The 20,736-nt window shown below is 50.0% G+C and overlaps 1 protein-coding gene and 1 long non-coding RNA gene across 2 annotated transcripts; one reads left to right on the top strand and one right to left on the bottom strand.

The window, feature by feature from the left end:
• LOC149343272 (uncharacterized) lies at positions 1-19,826 on the top strand. Its single transcript, XM_089545802.1, has 2 exons — positions 1-2,432; positions 19,572-19,826. The coding sequence occupies exons 1-2, from the start codon at positions 255-257 to the stop codon at positions 19,614-19,616; spliced, it is 2,223 nt and encodes a 740-aa protein (XP_089401928.1). The 5' UTR covers positions 1-254; the 3' UTR covers positions 19,617-19,826.
• LOC149343273 (uncharacterized) lies at positions 8,787-9,870 on the bottom strand. The gene is made up of 2 exons (XR_016282701.1): positions 9,536-9,870; positions 8,787-8,930 (listed from the first exon to the last, which is right to left on the bottom strand). It is a non-coding gene; the product is annotated as an uncharacterized LOC149343273 (long non-coding RNA).
• Positions 19,827-20,736: the final 910 nt, after the last annotated feature.

The raw sequence follows: 20,736 nt of genomic DNA, 5'->3' as shown, positions 1-20,736 counted from the left end.
ATTACGGCAGTCAAAGTCGAAGCCAAGAACCGAGTGGTGGTGGTGGTGGTGTGTGTTCGAAACGCGTCGAGGCTCTGGGAAGCTTCTGGAGCCACGGTGCTCACAGTTCAGCCAGCTTCGAGCGCTTCCTGATGGGGTGTTCGGTAGTCTCCATTAATTTTTCCTTGATAATGGCTTCATCGTGTCGTGCCGCGATCTCTCTCTTACTGTGCGGGACCATAGCTGTGGCATAGGGCGTCTCCGGATAATCCACGATGGCTCCGGAGAATTGTACGACCGCAGCGGTTGCGACGGATTTAATACCGCCTCCGCGTAGTGTGCCTTTTGAAGTTTGCGTCCCAGTTCGTGTGACTTACTACGATGGACCGGCCAGAGTCTTCCTGCGTTACAACCCGGATGACTTGCCTGAATACCCCTACGAGAACTTCTGCGTTGATGACCAGAGACGCCACGTACGCGAAGCGCTTATTGGAATGTATTGCCTGGTGTGTCAGGACGGCAGAATGGAAGAGGGGCTTCGTGCGCAGATAACAGACGTGCACACAAATTTGAGCGGCTTACAAGCACTGGCCAGAGTCCTTTACGTAGACACCGGCCGCGAGGATTTTGTAGAGCTGTACTGTGTGTACCCCATCGACGCGCGGGCGATAGCCGAACCGTGTGGGACCGTGAAATGTTGCCTGCGTGGGATACGGCCAACAGAGCGCAGCTCGCGCTTGGACTTGATGGAATTGTTGCCCTCCTGCGTACCTTCATACGAAGCCATATTCCACAGCGTCACAGAAGCAGGCGTCTACGAGGTTGACCTGTTCGTTACGTGCTCCACAAAGAGAATGGGAGAGGTTAGGCTAAATGTTGGCGAGATGCTTGTCTATAATTGCTATGCCCAGCGCTTGCATTACCTTGATGACATCCCGGCTATAGACGGAAACGAGGCGCTAGTTACAAGCAGGCTTGCATTGCCTCCGTGCGAAGAAGGCGCCTCCACGACGTCTGAAGCATCATCATCGACTCTTTCAGACCGCGCTGACACTCCCAGCGAGGGATCGGCGTCCTGCTATGAATTAGCGGTGGCGGAAATACCAAGGGTACATTCCTGGCAGATTAAGGTCACATATATTTGCACACCTGATCACTGGTATGGACAGCTCACTGCCAAGTCGAAGGACCTTTCGAAAGTGTGCAGCATTATAAGCTCCTCGTGCAGCGAGAGGGCATGCTCTAAACGTGAAATCAAAAAGGGCTCACACTTCATCTATCGTGATTTGCCACATGAGACAGGAGCCAGGGTACGAGTTGAAGAGGTTCTAAACTTTGAAAAATGTCGCATCTTTTTAATAGACTATGGCAATAGGAAAGTCGTTAGTTCCTCGTACCTGTTCAGGATGGACAGAAGGCTTTGTTCCATAAGCCCTCTTGCTCTGAGATTCCATCTTACTGGCATTCGGCCATGGTCAGAGTGGACAGAGGCAGCTGTCTCTAGTTTTGAAGCACTCACTCATGCTGACACGGCACTTACAGTGGAAATTCTGGAGACACAGAGCTGTGGTGACGAATTTGGTGACCAAGTCCACCTAGTAAAGTTGTTTAGCGAGACTCACGGCAATGTGGCTGAGTGCATGATCAGAGATGGCTATGCAAGGATGGCGACTGAAAGAAAGGCGAGAAAGGAAGCGCCTGTACAAAGTACAAATTTTGCAGACATGCAGTTTGATCCCATGCAGGATGACTACAACGATGTGCTCAACAGCTACAATGTGAACACCGATGACCCAGGCGTGGCAACCTCGAAGTTTACTGTCAAAAATGGTCACCGCATCTGTAAATTTTTCAGTGCAAAGGGCACTTGTAAGCAGGGACAATATTGTGTTTACAGCCATGTTGCTGAAGAAGCAGCCAACTCAGCGCTACTGCACGTCAATGAGCCTGTTCTCAGCCTTCCAAGAAAAATGCAGCCACCTGTTTTGGAGAGCTGGGTATTTGGGCAGGTGTCTGCATGGAAGAGCCCAAGTTTCTTCTACCTTATATTCCCTTATGGGAAAAGTCCGTTTGAGCAGCTTATTGTTGAAGATGTGGCTTTCAAATCAAAGCTGTCTTTGGAAGGCCTCGTGGAAGACATGCAACATGAGTGCAATCGCAGGAATTTCAGCGAAGACAGATTGTTCACCAAGGCCGAAGGAGAGCTTGTGGCTGCCAGGAGCAATCGTGACAAGTGTTGGTACAGAGGACAAGTTGTGTCAGTTGGCCACAATGATTTTCTCCGGGTGTTCTTCGTAGACTTTGGGTATTGTGAGTGGCTACCGGTGAAGGAAGTGAAAGCCCTCAATGCATGCTTCGCACACCTGCCATTGCAGGCGTATCCGGCTTGCATTGTGGCAGATGGACTCAGCTGCCCAGGTGACGAGACAGGTTGGAACACGGAAATGAATGAGGTATTTCTGGACTGCATCACTCGCAAAGACCTCCTTGTTGAAATTGTTCGAATTTCGGATGGACTTCTGCATGTCAGGCTATTCTTTTTCAAGGACGATATGCTCTTTAACGTAACTGACTGTATGAAGGCTCGCATGAGGCAGTCGATCAAAGAAAAGTTACGTGTACGCTCCACCTTTACAAAAACTCGTATGGTGCCTTTTTAGGTGTGCATGATATTTTGTTTTTGATGTTTGTACAAACAAGTATGAAATTTTCTCGGGTGTGGATGGTCATTTATTTTTTGTTTGAGTTTGTGTGCATTGTTAAGTGGATAAATTTACCATTGACTGAACTTTATGATTTTCACCAAAATTAGTGCATGCTCCATCTTTATAAAAGCCCTCAAGGGGCCTTCTTAGGTGTGCATGATCTTTTGTGTTTCACATTACGTGCATTGTTGTATCATTTATATGCATTTACCCTTGACAAACCTAATGACTGTGTCCCAAAATTTAGTAATAAGTGTGAGATTTGTGCTTTTTTTTACAGCAACAACTTTCACTATGCATTCACTAGATAATAAATCTTTTGTGCATGAGGTACATCAATGAAAAATGACTGGTCATTTGTTGAAAGGTATACTGCAAGGAATGAAAGTGTTAATGACTGTGCAAGAATGTCTGCAAAAACAGCACATGGGATTGAAGCTGAAGAAAAACCTTCATTCTCTACTATAATGTACTTTGTAGGAAACTTGCTGGAAAATGTGAGTACATTCATCACTTGCTCACCACTTGAGGCAAAGTTCTTGGATAGCGTGCTTTGCTTTTATAGTAAACTCGCTGTAAAATGTGAGTACATTCTACACTGGCTCAACACTTGTAGAGGCAAAGTTGGAAGAACAAGCAAGGTTGCTAAGTGGGTCATAACATGGAATTTATAGCGAGAGTTGCAAGAGAGAGAAGGCTTGTGATAAATGCCAGCCTTGATGTTTGAAGCTGATGGTCTTTGCCTTTCTAGGTGCTCTCCTTCTACCTCTTCATCATCTGCACCACTCAAAGGGTGCAGAAATCGAGATTAGACCACAAAAAAAAAAAAAAATGCTTTTAGTGGCACTAGCTACTACTGGGGGCAAAAGCTTCCAGGGGCTGTATTCTGTAACGATCCATTGCATTTGGCCATGACGTCAATGTTCCAAAAGCAACAGCAGGTGGGAAAGCTAATGCCTAAATCGCATACACAGCCGGTCTGGTCACGGCGCTACCACTAGCCAGCATCTTGCTGCCTCATCCAGTCCGGCTGAGTCACATGGACCACGCCATGCCAGTATGTCACACAAACGACATCCAGTTTCTTTGCCCAGAGTGCGATAAAGCTCATCAGGCATGTCAAAGGCGTCATTCTTCACCATCACCTGCAGGTGTCTGTGCCTGTCAGCCAGTGTGACATGAGCTCGAGATGTGTTTGCGCATGCATGTGGCATCATAGGCATGTTTCTGTTAAATTTACCAATTTGTTAAATTTACCAAGGATGACACGCAAAATCATGAAGCGTTCCACATTTTTACAATCCCTGGCATTAAAATAAAAACAAACACCCCAAACCCTGCACTTAAATACTTTGCGCTTGAGCGCATCCACGGTTGCTACAATGCGTACTGCCACATCTACACTGATGGCTCTGTCACGTCCTTATCATCAGCGATTGGCGTCTGGATTCCGTCAACGTGCACCACAATTTCAGCGACACTCAGTCACCGCACCTCGACTACTGCTACTGAGCTGGCTGCTCTGCGTGCTGCATTTAGTACTTACATTCTACAACAACCGCCAACAGCGTGGTTATCTTCAATCACTCTCGCGCTACTCTACAATCAATAAAGTCAACAGGAAGCCATCAGGAGCAGATCGTCTATGACTTGAACAGATTACACACCGAGGCCTGTGAGCTACGTCACCGTGTTGTGCTTCAGTGGTTACCCGGTCACTGCGGCCTCGTAGGCAACGATCGTGCTGACGGTGCAGCAAGGTCGGCGCATGGCGACACCTCCTTGTTCCTACCCATACCCTTTTCTCGTAGTGATGGCGCGAGACTTCTCTCTACTAAATCCTGGCAGACGCAATGCTCTTTGTGGTGTGATCCGCGGCGCCAATACAGACCCCTCCTTCGCATCGACCCCACTTGTGAATTCCGCATGCCACGCAATTTAGATAGACGTGGCTGTAATTGCCTGCACCTAATTAATCTGGACGTTGCCCTTACTAAATTCTATCTTTATAAAATTGGTGTATCAGGTAGGCCTCTGTGCCCGACATGTGGTTTGCGCGAGGATCTTCAACACTTGATCTGCCACTGCCAAATCTTTAATACCCATCGCAAGGCACTGTTAAATGCTTTAGGACTTCGTCAGGACAACCCCGTGCACCTAGAGCATGTCCTTGGACCCTGGACTAATGCGACTTGGCCTGAGCGAGGGACAAAAGCATTCTTAGTTTTTCTAAGGGACACGATGTTAGGGGACATACTTTGACAATCATGTATGTTTGTGAGTGCGTGAGTGTTGAGTGTATGATATCACCTTTTTTTTTCTCTCTCTCTCTTTTTCACCCTCTTCTTTCACCCTCATCTGGAGTAGCATGCCAGGCCCATAACCACGCAGACCTCTCCATTATTCTTTAAAGTCTCCTCTCCTCTCCTCTCTCTGTTGTGACCAGTGTGACACCTGCTCTAATGCCCTGTGGCAATGGGAGCAGTGACCAATTGCAGAGGACCAAATAGAAAAATTCAGGGGCACTTTGACTGTCTAAAGTGCGTAGAGGCGAAAGCGTTTTCCGCACCACTTTCGCTGCTTCTGTGGCACTGGTGACGTCACATAATTGAGTACTAATTACAAAGTGATGACAAATCACTAATTAATGATTAATTACTGATTAATTTCTGAATATTAATTAACTGCTAATTAATTAGGTTAAGCTTCGCCTTTAGGAGTGTTACGCGACAGCTTGTTGTAGCGCTGCCAGGGAGTCCACGGAACGCTACCACCCGTTCGGCGCGATGCCTTGCCCTTGAACGCAACACTTAAATGGCGCAGTAATTCTCTGTCATCTCGGGGGACACCTGAACCGCACCGTAGAGGAAGGGAGGAAGTGGGAGTGAAAGAAGACAAAGAGGGCCGGTAATGAAGAAAATGAAAATTGTATTTGGGGAAAGGAAATTACGCAGTAACTGTCTCGCATATCTCGGTGGACACCCGTGAAAATTCAGGGGGGCACTTTTTTGTCCTAAAGTGTGGTCACTGATGTGTGGTTAAGATGTTAAGCTTCCCCTCTGAGTGGAACGCGACAGCGTCTTGCAACGCTGCCAGGGAGTCCATAGAACGCCATCGCCCATTCGGTTCTACGCCTCGCGTCGGTAAATTGTTTTTTAAGGAAAGGAAATGTATCTGCCTCTCATATCTCGGTGGACACCTAAACCTCGCCGAAAGGGAAGAGAGGAGGATGAGAGTGAGCGAAGACACCGTATTCACTAGACGCGCCGTTGTTCATTCCAAACCATCGAGCTGGCATGGCGGAGTGGATAGCATGCTCGTCTCGCACGCCGAAGACCGGGGTTCGATACTGGCGGAGCTCATCTCCACCCTTCGTCTTACGTTGCTCACGGATCCGTCTTGCCCCACACGTGTGGGCAACTCGGTCACCCGTGACACGTGTCCTGACTTATCTCTGGTTAGGAACACTACAAACGCCACATGGGAGAACCTGGGGGATACCCTGGGCAGCGACCACTGCCTTCTCCGCATCACGCTTTTGGCGAAGGCAGCCCGTAAAAAATGGGGCCAGGCGAAAATAACCAATTGGCACCAATTTCGAATTCAGGACGTCCCTCCGGTACTATTCTCTGACGGCTATGCGGAGTGGGCAACACAGGTCACCAACATACAGAAACAACACACGCAAACACTTCACACCACCGACGAGATCCCCGCAGTGGACAATCACCTCCTGCATCTGTGGGAGGCGCGCCGGAGCTTAACAAAACGATGGAAGAAACACAAGACGAATCGCAAGCTTAGAGCTCGTATTGCACAACTTACGGAGCAGGCTGCGGCATATGCCGCCCAGCTCACAGACACCGATTGGATAGAGCGCTGCAACTCGGCAGCGCGTCAGATGAGCTCGAAGGGGACTTGGCGTCTCTTGCGCAGCCTCATCGACCCTTCTCAAACGAAAGGGGAGACGCAAAAACAGCTCCGGCGGGCTCTGCACGGGTACCAAGGTACGACGGCGCAACTTGCGGACACTTTGTGCGACAGGTATCTCTGCCGCACAAACGACCCGGTTGGGCCCGAGTACACGTACTCCGGCAAGCCAAATCAGGATTTAGACGCCCCTTTTGAGTTGCCTGACCTTAAGGCGGCCCTGGCTAAAATGCGCCGAGGTGGGGCACCGGGTCGGGATCGCATAACAGTGAAACTGTTGGCGAACCTCTCCGACTGTGCATATCTCCATTTGCTACAATACATAAATCAGATCTGGGATGGGTGTCCGCTCCCACTCGAATGGAAAACATCCCTTGTAACGTTCATCCCCAAAGCAGGTAAAGCCGTGACTACGGACAACTTGAGACCCATCTCATTAACCTCGTGTGTGGGAAAGCTCATGGAGACGATGGTTCGGGATCGCCTCTCTCCATACATGGAGGGTAAGGGCCTCTTTGCAGACACTATGTTCGGGTTCCGCCCGCACATGTCTGCACAGGATGTCCTACTCCAACTACACAGGGACATAATACGACCCACAGCCATGCAACAAAACGACAAGGCCATTCTCGCCCTCGATCTTAAGGGGGCGTTTGACAATGTTAAACATGCCACCATACTCTCTAACTTGAACACCACTAACTGCGGGGCGAAGGTCTTCGCCTATGTCAGAGACTTCCTCTCTGCGCGTCAGGCACTCCTCCGGATCGAGGACGAGGAGTACGGCCCGTACTCTATGGGTACACGAGGTACACCACAGGGGGCGGTGTTATCACCGCTCCTTTTCAACATCGCCATGATGCACCTGCCCGGCCGACTGGCTCAGGTAGATGGCATAAAACACGCACTCTACGCAGACGACATTACAATCTGGACCACCGAGGGGAGCCTTGGGGAGATAGAGGACCGCCTTCAGCAGGCCGCCACCATAGTCGAAGCATATGCTGCCGACTGTGGTCTCCAATGTGCTCCCGCCAAATCAGAGCTTCTACACGTCAGGACAAACCACAAGGACAACACGTCTCTACACATATCTCTGTCAGGCGGTCCCATCAGAGAAGTGGCGGAGCTCCGGATCCTGGGTCTGTTCATCAATAACAAACTTAGGCCGGACTCTACTATAGCGAAACTCAAGAGCATAGGTGAACAGGTAGGGCGCATGATCCGCCGTGTTTCCAACAAGCGGGGTGGTCTGCGGGGCAGGGACGCGCTACGGCTCGCCTATGCCTTCGTGACCAGCCGGATCCTCTACGCCGTGCCGTACCTACGCACCACCAAACAACAAGACGAGCGCATTGACGCCATCATCAGGAAGGCAACAAAGCGAGCACTGGACCTTCCGGTGGCTACCTCCAACGCCAAACTGAAGGCGTTGGGAGTGGTAAACTCCTATCAGGAGTTGCGGGAGGCCCACCTCGTGAACCAATATACGCGGCTATCGCAGACGGTGCCTGGGCGCCGCCTGCTAAACCGCTTACACATCCAACACACATGCATACCAGAGGGGACGGAGAACATCCCGGTGCTGTGTCGCCACATGCTCTTGGTCGCTCCGCTCCCGCGTAACATGGACATGGCTTCACATGAAGGCAGACGACAAGCGCGGGTTCGCACGCTTGAGAGGCAATATGGGTATAAAGAGGGCGTCTATTACGTGGACATCACAGGGCCGTCGCCCGCGGGATTCTTCACGGCTGCCGTAGTCCACCGGGGAATGAATGTCGATGGGCTATCTTTTCGGGCCCCAAATTCAACACGAGCGGAGGAAGTCGCAATAGCTCTCGCTGCCGCCGATCCAAAATCGAAAACGGTTATTACAGACTCTCGCCTGGCCTGTGAACATTATCTTGCAGGCGAAATATCCCAAGCAACCACCGATATCCTTCGGACGGCCGACAGAGGTCTATTTCGGATGTTCTGTACGTCCGCTGAACATCCGCAAACAGCCGGTAGACGTCCGTCGGCCGTCCGAAAGGTGGCCAAAGGTATACGGTTCGCCCGCCGACGGACGTCCAGTTGAGTACGTCCATTGGCGGATCTTTCTCGAATATTCGCATATATGGTTCATGCGTGCTTTTTTCACTCCGCGCAATGCAATAAAACCAAAAACAATTTGATGCATAGCACGCATATTTTATTGTGGTTGATGATACATCAGCAGAGCAATGGGTTACATTCGGAAAATTTCTTAAATGTGACTCTTCAAATGTGGCAAGCTTGGGGGACACATCCGTAATCTTCCCACCCACAGGATTTCTGAAATAAAAAAGAACCCGGCAAACATCAGTCATGTGAAACAAATGGCACAATGCAGTAGCCCAAGTAAAAACATTGAAACCAATTAATAAAAGTGTTTAATGCTGCAAGTATAACAGACAATGCACTTTAACAAACACCTCAATAAATATAAGGCAATAACAGCTCTCACTTTTCCACACCATATTTGACAATGTATCTGTTTATTTATTTTCATGGGCCTTAGGGCACTAACCTGCGCAGCACTGTACGCGACTGTGCACAGAAAGCCGCAAAGCTTCCGTTGCGAACCACTGCGACCTCACGTGCTTCCGCGCGTTGTCACTCTTTATATAGGCACAGTGAACATAGCGATGCCTTAAAAATTAACAAGATGCGAAAACACTCCGTCCCGCAACTTTGAAGAGGAGTGGGAATTAGTCGCGCGAGTTGAGGGCTCCCGCAGCTGTGTGATGTAGGCTCCCGAAAGTGTGAGAACAACACACACTTGGGGAAGCCATCTCCTCGCGCTTACTGCTCCCACTGTCCTGTGAACGAATGTTATATGAGCATGCTGCATTGTCCTAGAAGCAAAGTTCCAAGAAGTGTACTGGATACATACATACCTTAGTAGGCAATCACATGTGCACTAAGCCTTCTTTACACCAAGGTCGACGCAGTACGGGATTCCGATGTTCCAGAAGAGCTTCAGGCGCTTCCCGTATCTTTCGAATTGCTTAAGTTACATACAACTTTCGTCCACAGACCGAACAAAGCCACATTTTATAATAACAGAGCTATAAAGATCTGCGCGACAACACTACGCGACATAACAACAACAGCGCTACGGAGCCGTACTGATGGATTGGATTGGTCTGACCGCGAACTGACATCTATGATGATGGTGATAGCAGAATGCACGGGAGTTTTGATGCTTACGAATGGTTTCAATGGCAAGTTTAGCTAGGAAAACAGTGGACATGTCGCGCAACTCCTCTAATTTGGAGAAGTTTTAAAATATAAAACTACTCATTGAGTTCTTGAAAAATTCTGCAACACCTGCTTCTCCACTTAGATAAATTTAGCTCGTTGGCGGCTCTTGCACTGCAGGTAGGAGTGGAATCGTACCAATTTACAAACGTCTTCGCGTCAAACCCTCCAACTGATGCAAATAAAACAGTATACATACACGAAAGACTCGAATTTTCTGTGAAATAAAAAACGTCCATACTCATGGCCTGGGAAAATACTCGACCTTACATCCTTCGGACGTCCACCTCGTCTCTCATGCGGATATACAAAAGTGGACACTGTCCGCACGTCCGGCGGATGTACGAATACGGATATCCGAAATCGGATTGTGTTCGTACGTCCGATGGACGTCCGATCTCGGCAAAGGACGTTCGGATCTAGCTCGTACGTTCGACGGATATCTGTGGTTGCTTGGGATCACCTCTGGCCTCGCAAATTCTAAGACGCGCTCTCGCCAATCCAACTCTCACAAAAGTGATCTGGGCTCCTGGCCACCAGGGTCTACGAGGCAATGAGGCCGCTGATGCGGCCGCCCGAGCGCTCACACACCGGGCTCCTCATCCTAGCTCTCCTGGCTCAGAAGCTCATAAACCGCTTCTGCGGTTCCGCGAAATCCTAATTTATTATTGCGACAGCCACCGTCTCTACCCGGCACCTGCCAAGGGGCTGAGTAAGGCGGAGGAGCGAACTCTGCGGCGCCTGCAGACAGGAACTCTTCTCTGTCCTGCAATAGCAAAACACTTCGATCCGAACACGGATGGGCGCTGCCCGCACTGTGGAGAGATCTGCGATATCTTTCACATGGTGTGGGCATGTACTCAGAATCCTCACCTTCCCCCCTCCCCCACCCCCACCCGAGAGGCATGGGAGACTGCCCTCCTCAACTGCTCCACACTGGAGTCCCAAAGGGCTCTGGTCAAGCGGGCGCGAGACGGGGCCTCGTCATGCGGTGTCCCGGACTAAGGATACCGACCATGCAGCAGGGTTATTTATTTTTTTTTAACCCTCAAGCTCTCTTTGATTAAAGTTTTTCACCACCACCACCACATTCCCGAGCGCAACAAATTTCCTACTCGGTTTTATTTACATGGCCTGACTAGAAAAGTTAATTAGGCTAATTGGTTAATTAAGCAATTAACTAAGCTCAGTCCTACTTGGAGCATCACTATACGATCCCTTCAATTGGTTGCATGGTTACTAGCCAGAGTACAATTGGCCCCGTTTGAAATTCGCGCACTGTGACGTCACGACCGTTTCGACCAATTGAAAAGCGTGACATTTCTGTCGACAACTGCTGCTTACAACGATGAGACATTAAAGGCTTTCGCCTTAATAGAAAGGGACCATTACAAAATACGGCCCCAGGACACGCAAAAAGTGGTCCAAGCAGATAGCTGCCACATCTGTGAAGGATCACTTCCATTGGACTACCACAGTTTAGAGGATTCTAGTTGGCGTCCCTCATAGCCCGAGTCGCTTTGGGGTGCTAAACCCCCATAAACCGGCATCCCATATCTACAAGTTGGGCTTGAGCCACAGTGTAAAAACAGCTGTTGGCTTTGGTTGCCACATACGTCTCTTCAGACTTGGTTCCCTATAGTACATGTAAAAAAATACTCAGCAATGAAATAATAAGCGTTCAGCCTGTTTCAGGAGAAACCAGCGCTAGAATGGCAAGCAGGGTGCAGAGATAGAATTGCAGTTTGTGGGATTCTCGTTATTTTAGTGCTTGGCATAGGACCAGCGATAAAAAAATGAAGTTATAGCAAATGAGCTATGCTTCTATGTATTTTGCTGTAAATGATCTCTGAGCACAATGGCAAATGTTGTCGTGTCAGTACTGATATATTTGTCGATGCTAGAAGCGTGTCCCACCAGGCATCGGGTCCAAGAACACCGCCGCTGTGCCGAAGGAGGAAGGAAACGTGGGCCGGAGACGGGGAGTAGGGGAAGTGAAGGAAAAACTGTATTCACATATTTACATTAATTACATAGAGCGGGACTGAGAATGGCTCTCAGTGGAAGGGCAACGTCTTCGTCAACCGTTGTCGACTGGAGCTAGCAGGCTTCTCTCGGCCACACTCACGGCCGAGTTAAATACCGTTCGGTTTCCCCAGATCCCTGGCTGGGGAATAATGGTCGACGAGCACTGTCCAATCCGATGGACCGAAGGGGACGTTCTTGTTACCGCCCACGGCTGGGCAGGTGCGAGCTTTTCCACTCTCTCTCGCAGCTGGTTGATGAGAGGAGGAGATGCCGACTCATCCAGCCCTGCGGGAAAGGAATCTCCCGAAGTCCTCCAGCAGGTGAAATGAACTTGCCTCCCCGCCGAATGCCCAGAACGCGAGTCGGGGTCACAGAATTCTTCAATTATCCGCCAGCGTGACCGGCGCCGGCCCGTCGCCTCCTCTGTGGTCGCTCGAACAATACCTCCTGCATTCCTGCTACACTAATCCGCTGAGGCTCGGAGTGGCATTCCAAACATCCCACTTCCCACCGCCGTCGCGGGGTTGTCGGCCTCGATGAATGTTCACGGTAGCTGCATGATCGGGCCCACGTGGTCCGAGTGGACACAGGTGTGACGGGAACACACAAAGAGAGTTAAGGGGGGGGGGGGGGTTGAAACACAACAGCACGTCCGCCGCCCGAAGAGGTCTCGTAGTGGTTGCAGCCAACGCTGCTGCGCGCAGAGACCTGGAGTTGTGTCCGTTCGGCTTTTGGTCACAGCTGGGCCCAAAGGTTCTTCTTGCTTCGTTGACAGCTGTAACGAGCTCAACCAGCAAAGTCCAAAGCCCAACAAGCAGAAAGCGCCAAACCGACTTTAAGAACTGCCAAGCTGTTTTCGGTCAACAAAACCTCTTTAGAGAAAATGAGCTGTCGCGTGAAATTTACGTCCTCCTCCGAAAGTTTCCAAGTTTGACCAAACCAGAATACACAGAGCTTGTTTAGCCAAAAGGGAAAAATTTCCTAAAATTTTTGGGGGGGTGCCGTAGCACGGTGTATGTCACAGAAAGCCACCGCCCGTGAGAGCACAAAGGGAAGGTGGAGCTGCTGAACACACATACAAAACAGACAAAATGATTTCCGCTAAAGCAAAAAACAAAATACAAATTTGCATAGCGGATTAACGTCCGGGGAGTCAGGAAAGGGCATTACACGGGAAAGCCTCGGCTGAGGCCATCAGCGTTGCCATTATCTCTTCTCTTTTTGTAACGCACGTAAACTGAGTCCGGCAATGCCAATCTCCAAAATTTCGCTCTCATCCTTGTACAGGAGAGATATATGAGCAAAAGACAAAAAACAAGCATTAAACTCAATATGAGATTATGCGTCATATCTGCCCCTTGCGCGGCCGCAGTCCGACAGCTGCTTTAGCAGATGAGACATTGCATAATGCTAGGAATTTCAGCTTGCATTTCTGTACAGGCGAGTTAAATGAACAAAAAGAAAACAAACAATAAACTGAATAGGATTATTCCTCAAAACCGTCCAGAAACAGCGTTACGATTAGAGGAATTTACTGGTTCCTATTCTTCAGCCGCCCCCTGCGCGGCCGCGGTCCGATTGCTGCTCTAGCAGGTGCAACAGGACACAAGGCTAGGAATTTCAGCTTGGGACCCTTAACTGTTCCTCGTCCAAGTCTCGCGGTTCTGAAGTTTAGCTGACGCTCACAAAGCAGAATGCGAGAAGGGAACGGACGAGTGCGAATGCCGTGCCAGCGTATCCGTCTCTCTCGGATCGGGTTCGCGCGTTGCGTTCTCTTGGCTTGTGTTCCCACGGGGCGGGTGCGAACTCTTGAGCACCGAGGTGCCAAATTGGGGCGGCTACGCGGTTCGGATTGCAGTCGAGCAGTCAACAAGAGCCGCACTTTCCCCTTAATTAACTCTTCCCGTTTGGCCACCTCTGTGCGCTGCCGCTCCGTGGAAACCCTCGCAGTTGGTTTGCGTGGCGCGTCACTAGCAAGCGCTGAACCGTCACAGGTAAAGTCGCTGGCGTTCGCCTCATCATCAGTTTGTAATCCAGCCTGCTCTGGCTCACTACCGTGAGAGTTTATAAGGGTTACAGGGTCACGTTTGCCCTCTTCACCCGCGTGCTCTGCTGGCGCTGCGAATCCTGGAGCCTTCGAAATGGTAAGGACCTGCGCAGCATCATCTCCAAAACAAAGGCCTTTTTCTTTGGGCAGCATATCCAAGCGATTGGAGAAAATCGAGGGATACTGCAAAGGCAGGTTTTGGGAGACGGCTGCCTTGGTCAGACGCAGCTCGAGCGGGCTCTCGTTCGCGACGCGGGCAGTAAGTTGGTCGTGTTGGATACCTTTCCTATCCTTATACTGGCGGTACAGCAGGCCAGAACGGAGCTGGAAAGGTATGTTCTTCCGTGACACACCTATGTGACTTTGGTGACTCAAGTTTCGTAGAGTCTGGTCTTTCTCTTGCTCAGCGGTGAACGTTTCTCTGTCCACACGAAGGAGTTCGAGAAAGCCATCTGAGTGGGGCAATGCTAGATTCTTTTTCAGTTCCTCACCTAGCCCCAGCTCATCACTTGCGCCTGCTTCGGAAGACTCACTATAGCCTGCACTACTGTCGGTACTCTTTACCCCTGTGCTACCAGTGAGTAAGTCCTGGGCTGGCTCGTCATTAGGTAGCGCGGAGCCGTCACGGCTTAAGTCGCCGGCGTTCGACTCATCGTCTGTTTGTAACAAAGCCTCCCCTAGCTCATCACCGTGAGAATTTATAGGCTTCGGGCTTACAGGTTGAGGTTTGCCCTCTTCAACCACGTGCTCTGCTGGCGTTGCGACCTCACGAGCCTTCGAAATGGTAAGGACCTGCGCAGCGTTATCTCCAAAACAAAGGCCTTTTTCTTGGGGCAGCATATCCAAGCGATTCGAGAAAATCGAGGGATGCTGCTTAGGCAGGTTTTGGGAGACGGCTGCCTCGGTCAGACGCACCCCGAGCGGGCTCTCGATCGCGACGCGGCCAGTTGGCAAAGAGACGCTGGTTTCATTGGAGCATAACTCATTTTCGGGTGTTTGGTCGCGAGCGGCTGTCGTTCCCTCATCGTTGGACTGATCATTGTTTCGAGGCAGCGCTGAGGCGCATTCCTCGCTTACAATAGAACTTGCAGTTGCTGCTTTCAGCGCGCGACTGCTCTCTGGAGGACTACATTTTTGCGCTGCGCCTACGTTTTTCTGGGTTGCAAGGGAAATCTGCGCGGCATCGCGCTTTTCGGCTAACGCCGCGCTCTGGCTTGGAGCGCCACAGTCGCTGTCAGGTGACAGACAACGACGCTCTGTGCCGCAGATTATCACATCAACTTCCCGACTGCCACTGTTCTTCTGAGCAACTACAATGTGCGTAGCTGACCAAGCGGGGCTCTTTGGCTGGTCGCTGACGCACTGATGGGAGCGCTGCCCGCTGCTATCACTTCGGCTTTTAGATACGGTCTGTACACGAATTCCGAAGTATCGGAAGAGGGCACTTTTCGCTTTGTCGTAGTTGCTGGCATCCTCATCGGACAGTCGCGCTAATACGGCGCTGACATCGCAAGGAAGGATGGCCAGCAACATCATTGACCATTCGCCCTGATCTAGCTCCTCTTCCGTACATATCTGTTCAAAACTCGCGAGGAAAGTTCTGAAGCTCTCGCCTCTCTGAAAAGTCCTCAACCGATCTCGGGCCCTTTTCCGTCTGAGAAATTGAGTCTTACGTGTGAGCTCCTCCTGCTGTCGTTCACGTAGTTCCTCGAGCTCAGCGCGTCTCTTACGGCATTGCTCCTGCCATTCTATTTCCTTTTCCTTAGCGGCTTCTTTGCGGTAAAGGCGTTCTTTTTCAATCCTGTCAGCCTCCTCCTTAGCGGCTTCCTTGCGGTAAAGGCGCTCTTTTTCAAGCCTAACGGCCTTCTCCTTGCGTTCCCTTTCAACCCTGTCGGCCTCCTCCTTAGCGTTCCTGATTCCCTCCTGAATGACTTCCCAGGTCTCCCAAATTTTGTCACCCTCCTCCTTAGCACCACATTCCTTAATAGCCTCAATCAGCTGCGGCTTTCTGTGACTCTTCCTGGCCTCAATACCCAGCTTTTCACACAGCAACATCAACTCTGGCTTCTTTAGCTTGCTCAAATCCATGGCAACTCTCGAACGAGGACTTTCAAAAATAAGCTGCTACGTGAAATGCTTAAGCGAGCACGTGCAGAAGATTAATCTACAGGTAGTGATAAATTTCCAGAGTTATCAAGCCTGGCAGATTCCCAAAGAAAGTCAAGCGCTCACCACTGCTGAAGCCAGGACCAAGCGTGGAAGATCCCGCCGCTGCCAACCAGTTGATATATTTGTCGATGCTAGAAGCGTGTCCCACCAGGCATCGGGTCCAAGAACACCGCCGCTGTGCCGAAGGAGGAAGGAAACGTGGGCCGGAGACGGGGAGTAGGGGAAGTGAAGGAAAAACTGTATTCACATATTTACATTAATTACATAGAGCGGGACTGAGAATGGCTCTCAGTGGAAGGGCAACGTCTTCGTCAACCGTTGTCGACTGGAGCTAGCAGGCTTCTCTCGGCCACACTCACGGCCGAGTTAAATACCGTTCTGTTTCCCCAGATCCCTGGCTGGGGAATAATGGTCGACGAGCACTGTCCAATCCGATGGACCGAAGGGGACGTTCTTGTTACCGCCCACGGCTGGGCAGGTGCGAGCTTTTCCACTCTCTCTCGCAGCTGGTTGATGAGAGGAGGAGATGCCGACTCATCCAGCCCTGCGGGAAAGGAATCTCCCGAAGTCCTCCAGCAGGTGAAATGAACTTGCCTCCCCGCCGAATGCCCAGAACGCGAGTCGGGGTCACAGAATTCTTCAATTATCCGCCAGCGTGACCGGCGCCGGCCCGTCGCCTCCTCTGTGGTCGCTCGAACAATACCTCCTGCATTCCTGCTACACTAATCCGCTGAGGCTCGGAGTGGCATTCCAAACATCCCACTTCCCACCGCCGTCGCGGGGTTGTCGGCCTCGATGAATGTTCACGGTAGCTGCATGATCGGGCCCACGTGGTCCGAGTGGACACAGGTGTGACGGGAACACACAAAGAGAGTTAAGGGGGGGGGGGGTAGAAACACAACAGTACACACAAGTTGGCTCCCTCACAGGTGTCGCATTGGGGTCTTGTGCTGTAACGGGGCACTTTTGCACTGATGCCAGAGCAATGTAGTTTTGTTTCAAATTGCACAGCACAGGCTTTTGTGGGACCACTCGAAAAGCTGAATGGCCTGCTGGACAGTACTGTTAGAGTGTTTGTGAACTGAGTTCTGACCAAAAGTTATCTTTTTTTTTTTGGGTAAGAAGATGCTCAGCCGCCGCGGTGGCTCAGTGGTTATGGTGCTCGGCTGCTGACCTGAAAGACGTGGGTTCGATCCCGGCCGCGGTGGTCGAATTTCTTTGGAGGAGAAATTCTAGAGGCCCGTGTACTGTGCGATGTCAGTGCACGTTAAAGAACCCCAGGTGGTCGAAATTTCTGGAGCCCTCCACTACGGCGTCTCTCATAGCCTTAGTCGCTTTGGGACGTTAAACCCCATCAACCAACCAACCAAGAAGATGCTCACGATACAGTAGGGCAGGGGTTCTCAAACTTTTTTGCTTGGAGGAACCCCAAAAGCCTTCAATAAGTTCCAGGGAACCCCCCCCCCCCCCTGCTTTCACTTACCAGCAATGTTGTCGAGTGCATTTTGCAAAGAGAGAGTTGCAAAAGTTAAGCACAGATTAATACAAATACTAATGTGATGGGTGGTACTGCTTCCCTTTTAAGAGCAAGTCAAAGCGTGGCTCAGTAGCACTCAGAGCCAGTCTCATATCAGCTGCCGGATCAGGACCGGTGAAGGTTCTCGCGGAACACAAGAAGACAGCCCGCGGAACCCCTGTGTTCCGCGGAACCCAGTTTGAGAACCCCTGCAGGGTACTAGCAGCTATTGCACCGGGAGAATCTTGGGATACCAGTGTTGTACAAACATGCTTTGCATCTAGAGCAAACTACGCATGCATGTGTGCCTTCTTTTGTGAAGAATACTTCGTGAAGGTGCTTGTGTTGTAGCAGAAGTAAGATGTCAGATGGGAACTGTGTGTTGCACACATTAATACAGCACTGAAGTGGCTTTGTGAAAAACGAGTTTTGAGGCACTTGTCTGCCATCGTAACCTGAGCTTCACTATTGCTTTCTTTTATAGCAAGCACTGAAGATGTAGTATTGGCATTTTCCTTCTTGTGCAGTGTCCTTCACATTAAATTTTTTTACTTTGAGCATGTGTGAGGGCTTTTTTTTCCTCTTTCCTTGTTCCTTTGGGCAAAACATCACTGTCTGGAGTTGGGTTTTTGCATGATGAGCAAGCTCTGCTTGGCTCTTTATTTTTTGTTTTACCTGCTGTCACATTTCTTCTGTGAGACAGTTCAGTGATGAGGTACTGGCTGCAACAATACTGGTGCATGATGCTTTCAGAGTTAGCATAGCTCAGTTTAGTGGCTGTGTTTTGGTGTAGACGGAATGCAAAAGGTACCCATGTGCTGTGCAATGTTAGCGCAAGTTAAAGAGCAGCAGGTGGTCGAAATTCTTCCAGAGCCGTCCACTATGGCACCTTCTCTCTTCCTTCTTCCACTTCCTCCTTCATCCCTTCTCTCATGGCACAGTTGAGGTCTCCACGGAGATTACTGCGTCTTTCCTTTCCTCAAAACCAATTGCTTTTTAGCTCACCGGCCCTCAGATGGTTCACTTACACAATGAGCTTACTGTGTTTATTCCACTGCGCCTCCGTCTTCCGTGTAATGTAGCGCGTCGTGAGGCAACACTACTGTGTCGTCTATGGCTCGGTGTTGCCTTCACGGATAAGTATGCTTTCCGGATCGCGATGGCCGACAGCCCTTCTTGTGTAAACTGCGCCTGTGATGAGACAATCACCCATATCTTGTGTGAGTGCCCTGCCTTTGTAGCCGAAAGACATAAGCTGCGATGTGCTCTGGACCGCCTGGACCCTCGCCCTTTCACAGAGGCCAAGATCCTCGGTCCGTGGCCACAACAGTCAACTGCCATCAAGGCTAACAAGGCACTCGTTCGCTTTTTGAGAGCGACTGCCTTGATTGACAGACTGTGATTATTTCCCGTTACTTCTCCCTTTCCTCTTTAATTCCCCTCATTCCCTTCCCCTGTGCAGGGTAGCCAACCGGAATCCTTTCTGGTTAACATCCCTGCCTTTCCCTCTCTCTCTCTCTCTCTGGCAGTCCGTATGCTTCCTGCGACAACCTAATGCTTCTCTGTCCTGGTTGGCGTGGTGTCATCTACACTAACAATGTAGACATCACATTATGAGTACATTTTGATGGAGCACCACTCCGCATGGCCTATAAAAGCATATGACACTCAACATATGGAAAAATATCGCTGAAGCATCTCCTATGCATACCAGCAGCCAGTACTGACACTAGCCATACTTGTCTGGTGGTTGCCTGCATGGGGTCAGACTCCAATTATAACCTTGGAATTGGTGAGAGGCCTTTTGGTTGGCTGGCTTTACGTGTACTGCCAGGAGCAAAAATGCTGTATGCTTCGTGATGCTGTGTTGCTTGCTGCTCTTGCGATGCCTTTTTATGTTTTTGTTGTGCAGGAATGGCGAGGATCAACTGGAGCATACTGGTTTGCCTCTAGATAAAAGCATTAACCTCCTCACTTGTCTTGGCAGCTGATGCTGCCAAGAAATGGCATGGCAATGCGAAGCGAAGCTCGAGTGGTATACCCCATTTTGCTTCCGACCGATATGTCAGCATGACAGGCACTTATGAAGTGAAGTGGTCAGCATTTGAAGTTCAGAAAGCTTCAAGCAAGACTGTATGAATAGTAAATAAAGCAAATTAAAAACTGTGTTGAGCTAGAGTCATTGTCACGTTGGCGGCAGTTTGCGAGCTTTGCATTATTTCATGAATTCTACTGTCATCCCACACTGTATGATGACTTCTTTCTGCCACCCCCTGCAATCTTCAGGGGCTGCGACCATGATAAATCAAAATGCATAACGTGATGCACATTGCTTTATGGAAGGTCATTCATGTACCGCATTATAACAGACTGGAACAGCTAGCTGTTACATATTGCAAATAAAGTAACATGATTTCAAGATATTTTGCACTGGGATAGTATGATTTGGCTGCTTACGATCCACTAGTTGTTGCGTTACGTGCAGTATAACTTGTGACTACTACCTGTGTTGTTTTCTGCCGTGTACATCGCTTCGTTGTGCAAGAAAACATGCCAAACTGATAACGAAGATGCAAAGACCGAAAGAAATGACTAGACAGATGAAGTGCCTACTCTTAAATGATTTTTATTACTCGAGAAAAAGCTCTTTTACACAGAAACATAGATGTGATAGTGAGATATATAGGAACTTGCATAACGAAAACAAGAACTGCAAGCAAAATAACGACAACCGCTTTTACTGTGATTAGCGCGATATCTGTTACGTTCGAGGAGTTGTGTGATGCGCGTCCGATGCGCAGGCAGACGAACGTTACCTTATTCCCTTCAGGTTCGGATGGGGCATCCGCGATCACGTGACCACCCTGTGCCTCGCGCCTCGTGAAACCTTTGTCATTGGGTGGTACGCGCGCGGTCGAAAGGCAACTCCAAACACTAGGAAACGCTTTTGTAGGCTGCATGTAATCAAGAGGCCAAACTCCGCATACACCTGGCACGTCATGGAGCACGCGCTCGGGACGCTGCCGCCAAACGTTCTGCCCGATGGGATCCGGAAGTCTGTGCGCACTAGGGGCGTA

Source organism: Amblyomma mixtum, chromosome 5, assembly GCF_055824585.1.
Source record: "Amblyomma mixtum isolate Tamu chromosome 5, ASM5582458v1, whole genome shotgun sequence".
Classification (NCBI taxonomy): domain Eukaryota; kingdom Metazoa; phylum Arthropoda; class Arachnida; order Ixodida; family Ixodidae; genus Amblyomma; species Amblyomma mixtum.
The sequence above is the reverse complement of the archived record's forward strand: the minus strand, read 5'-3'. Positions and strand labels throughout refer to the sequence as shown.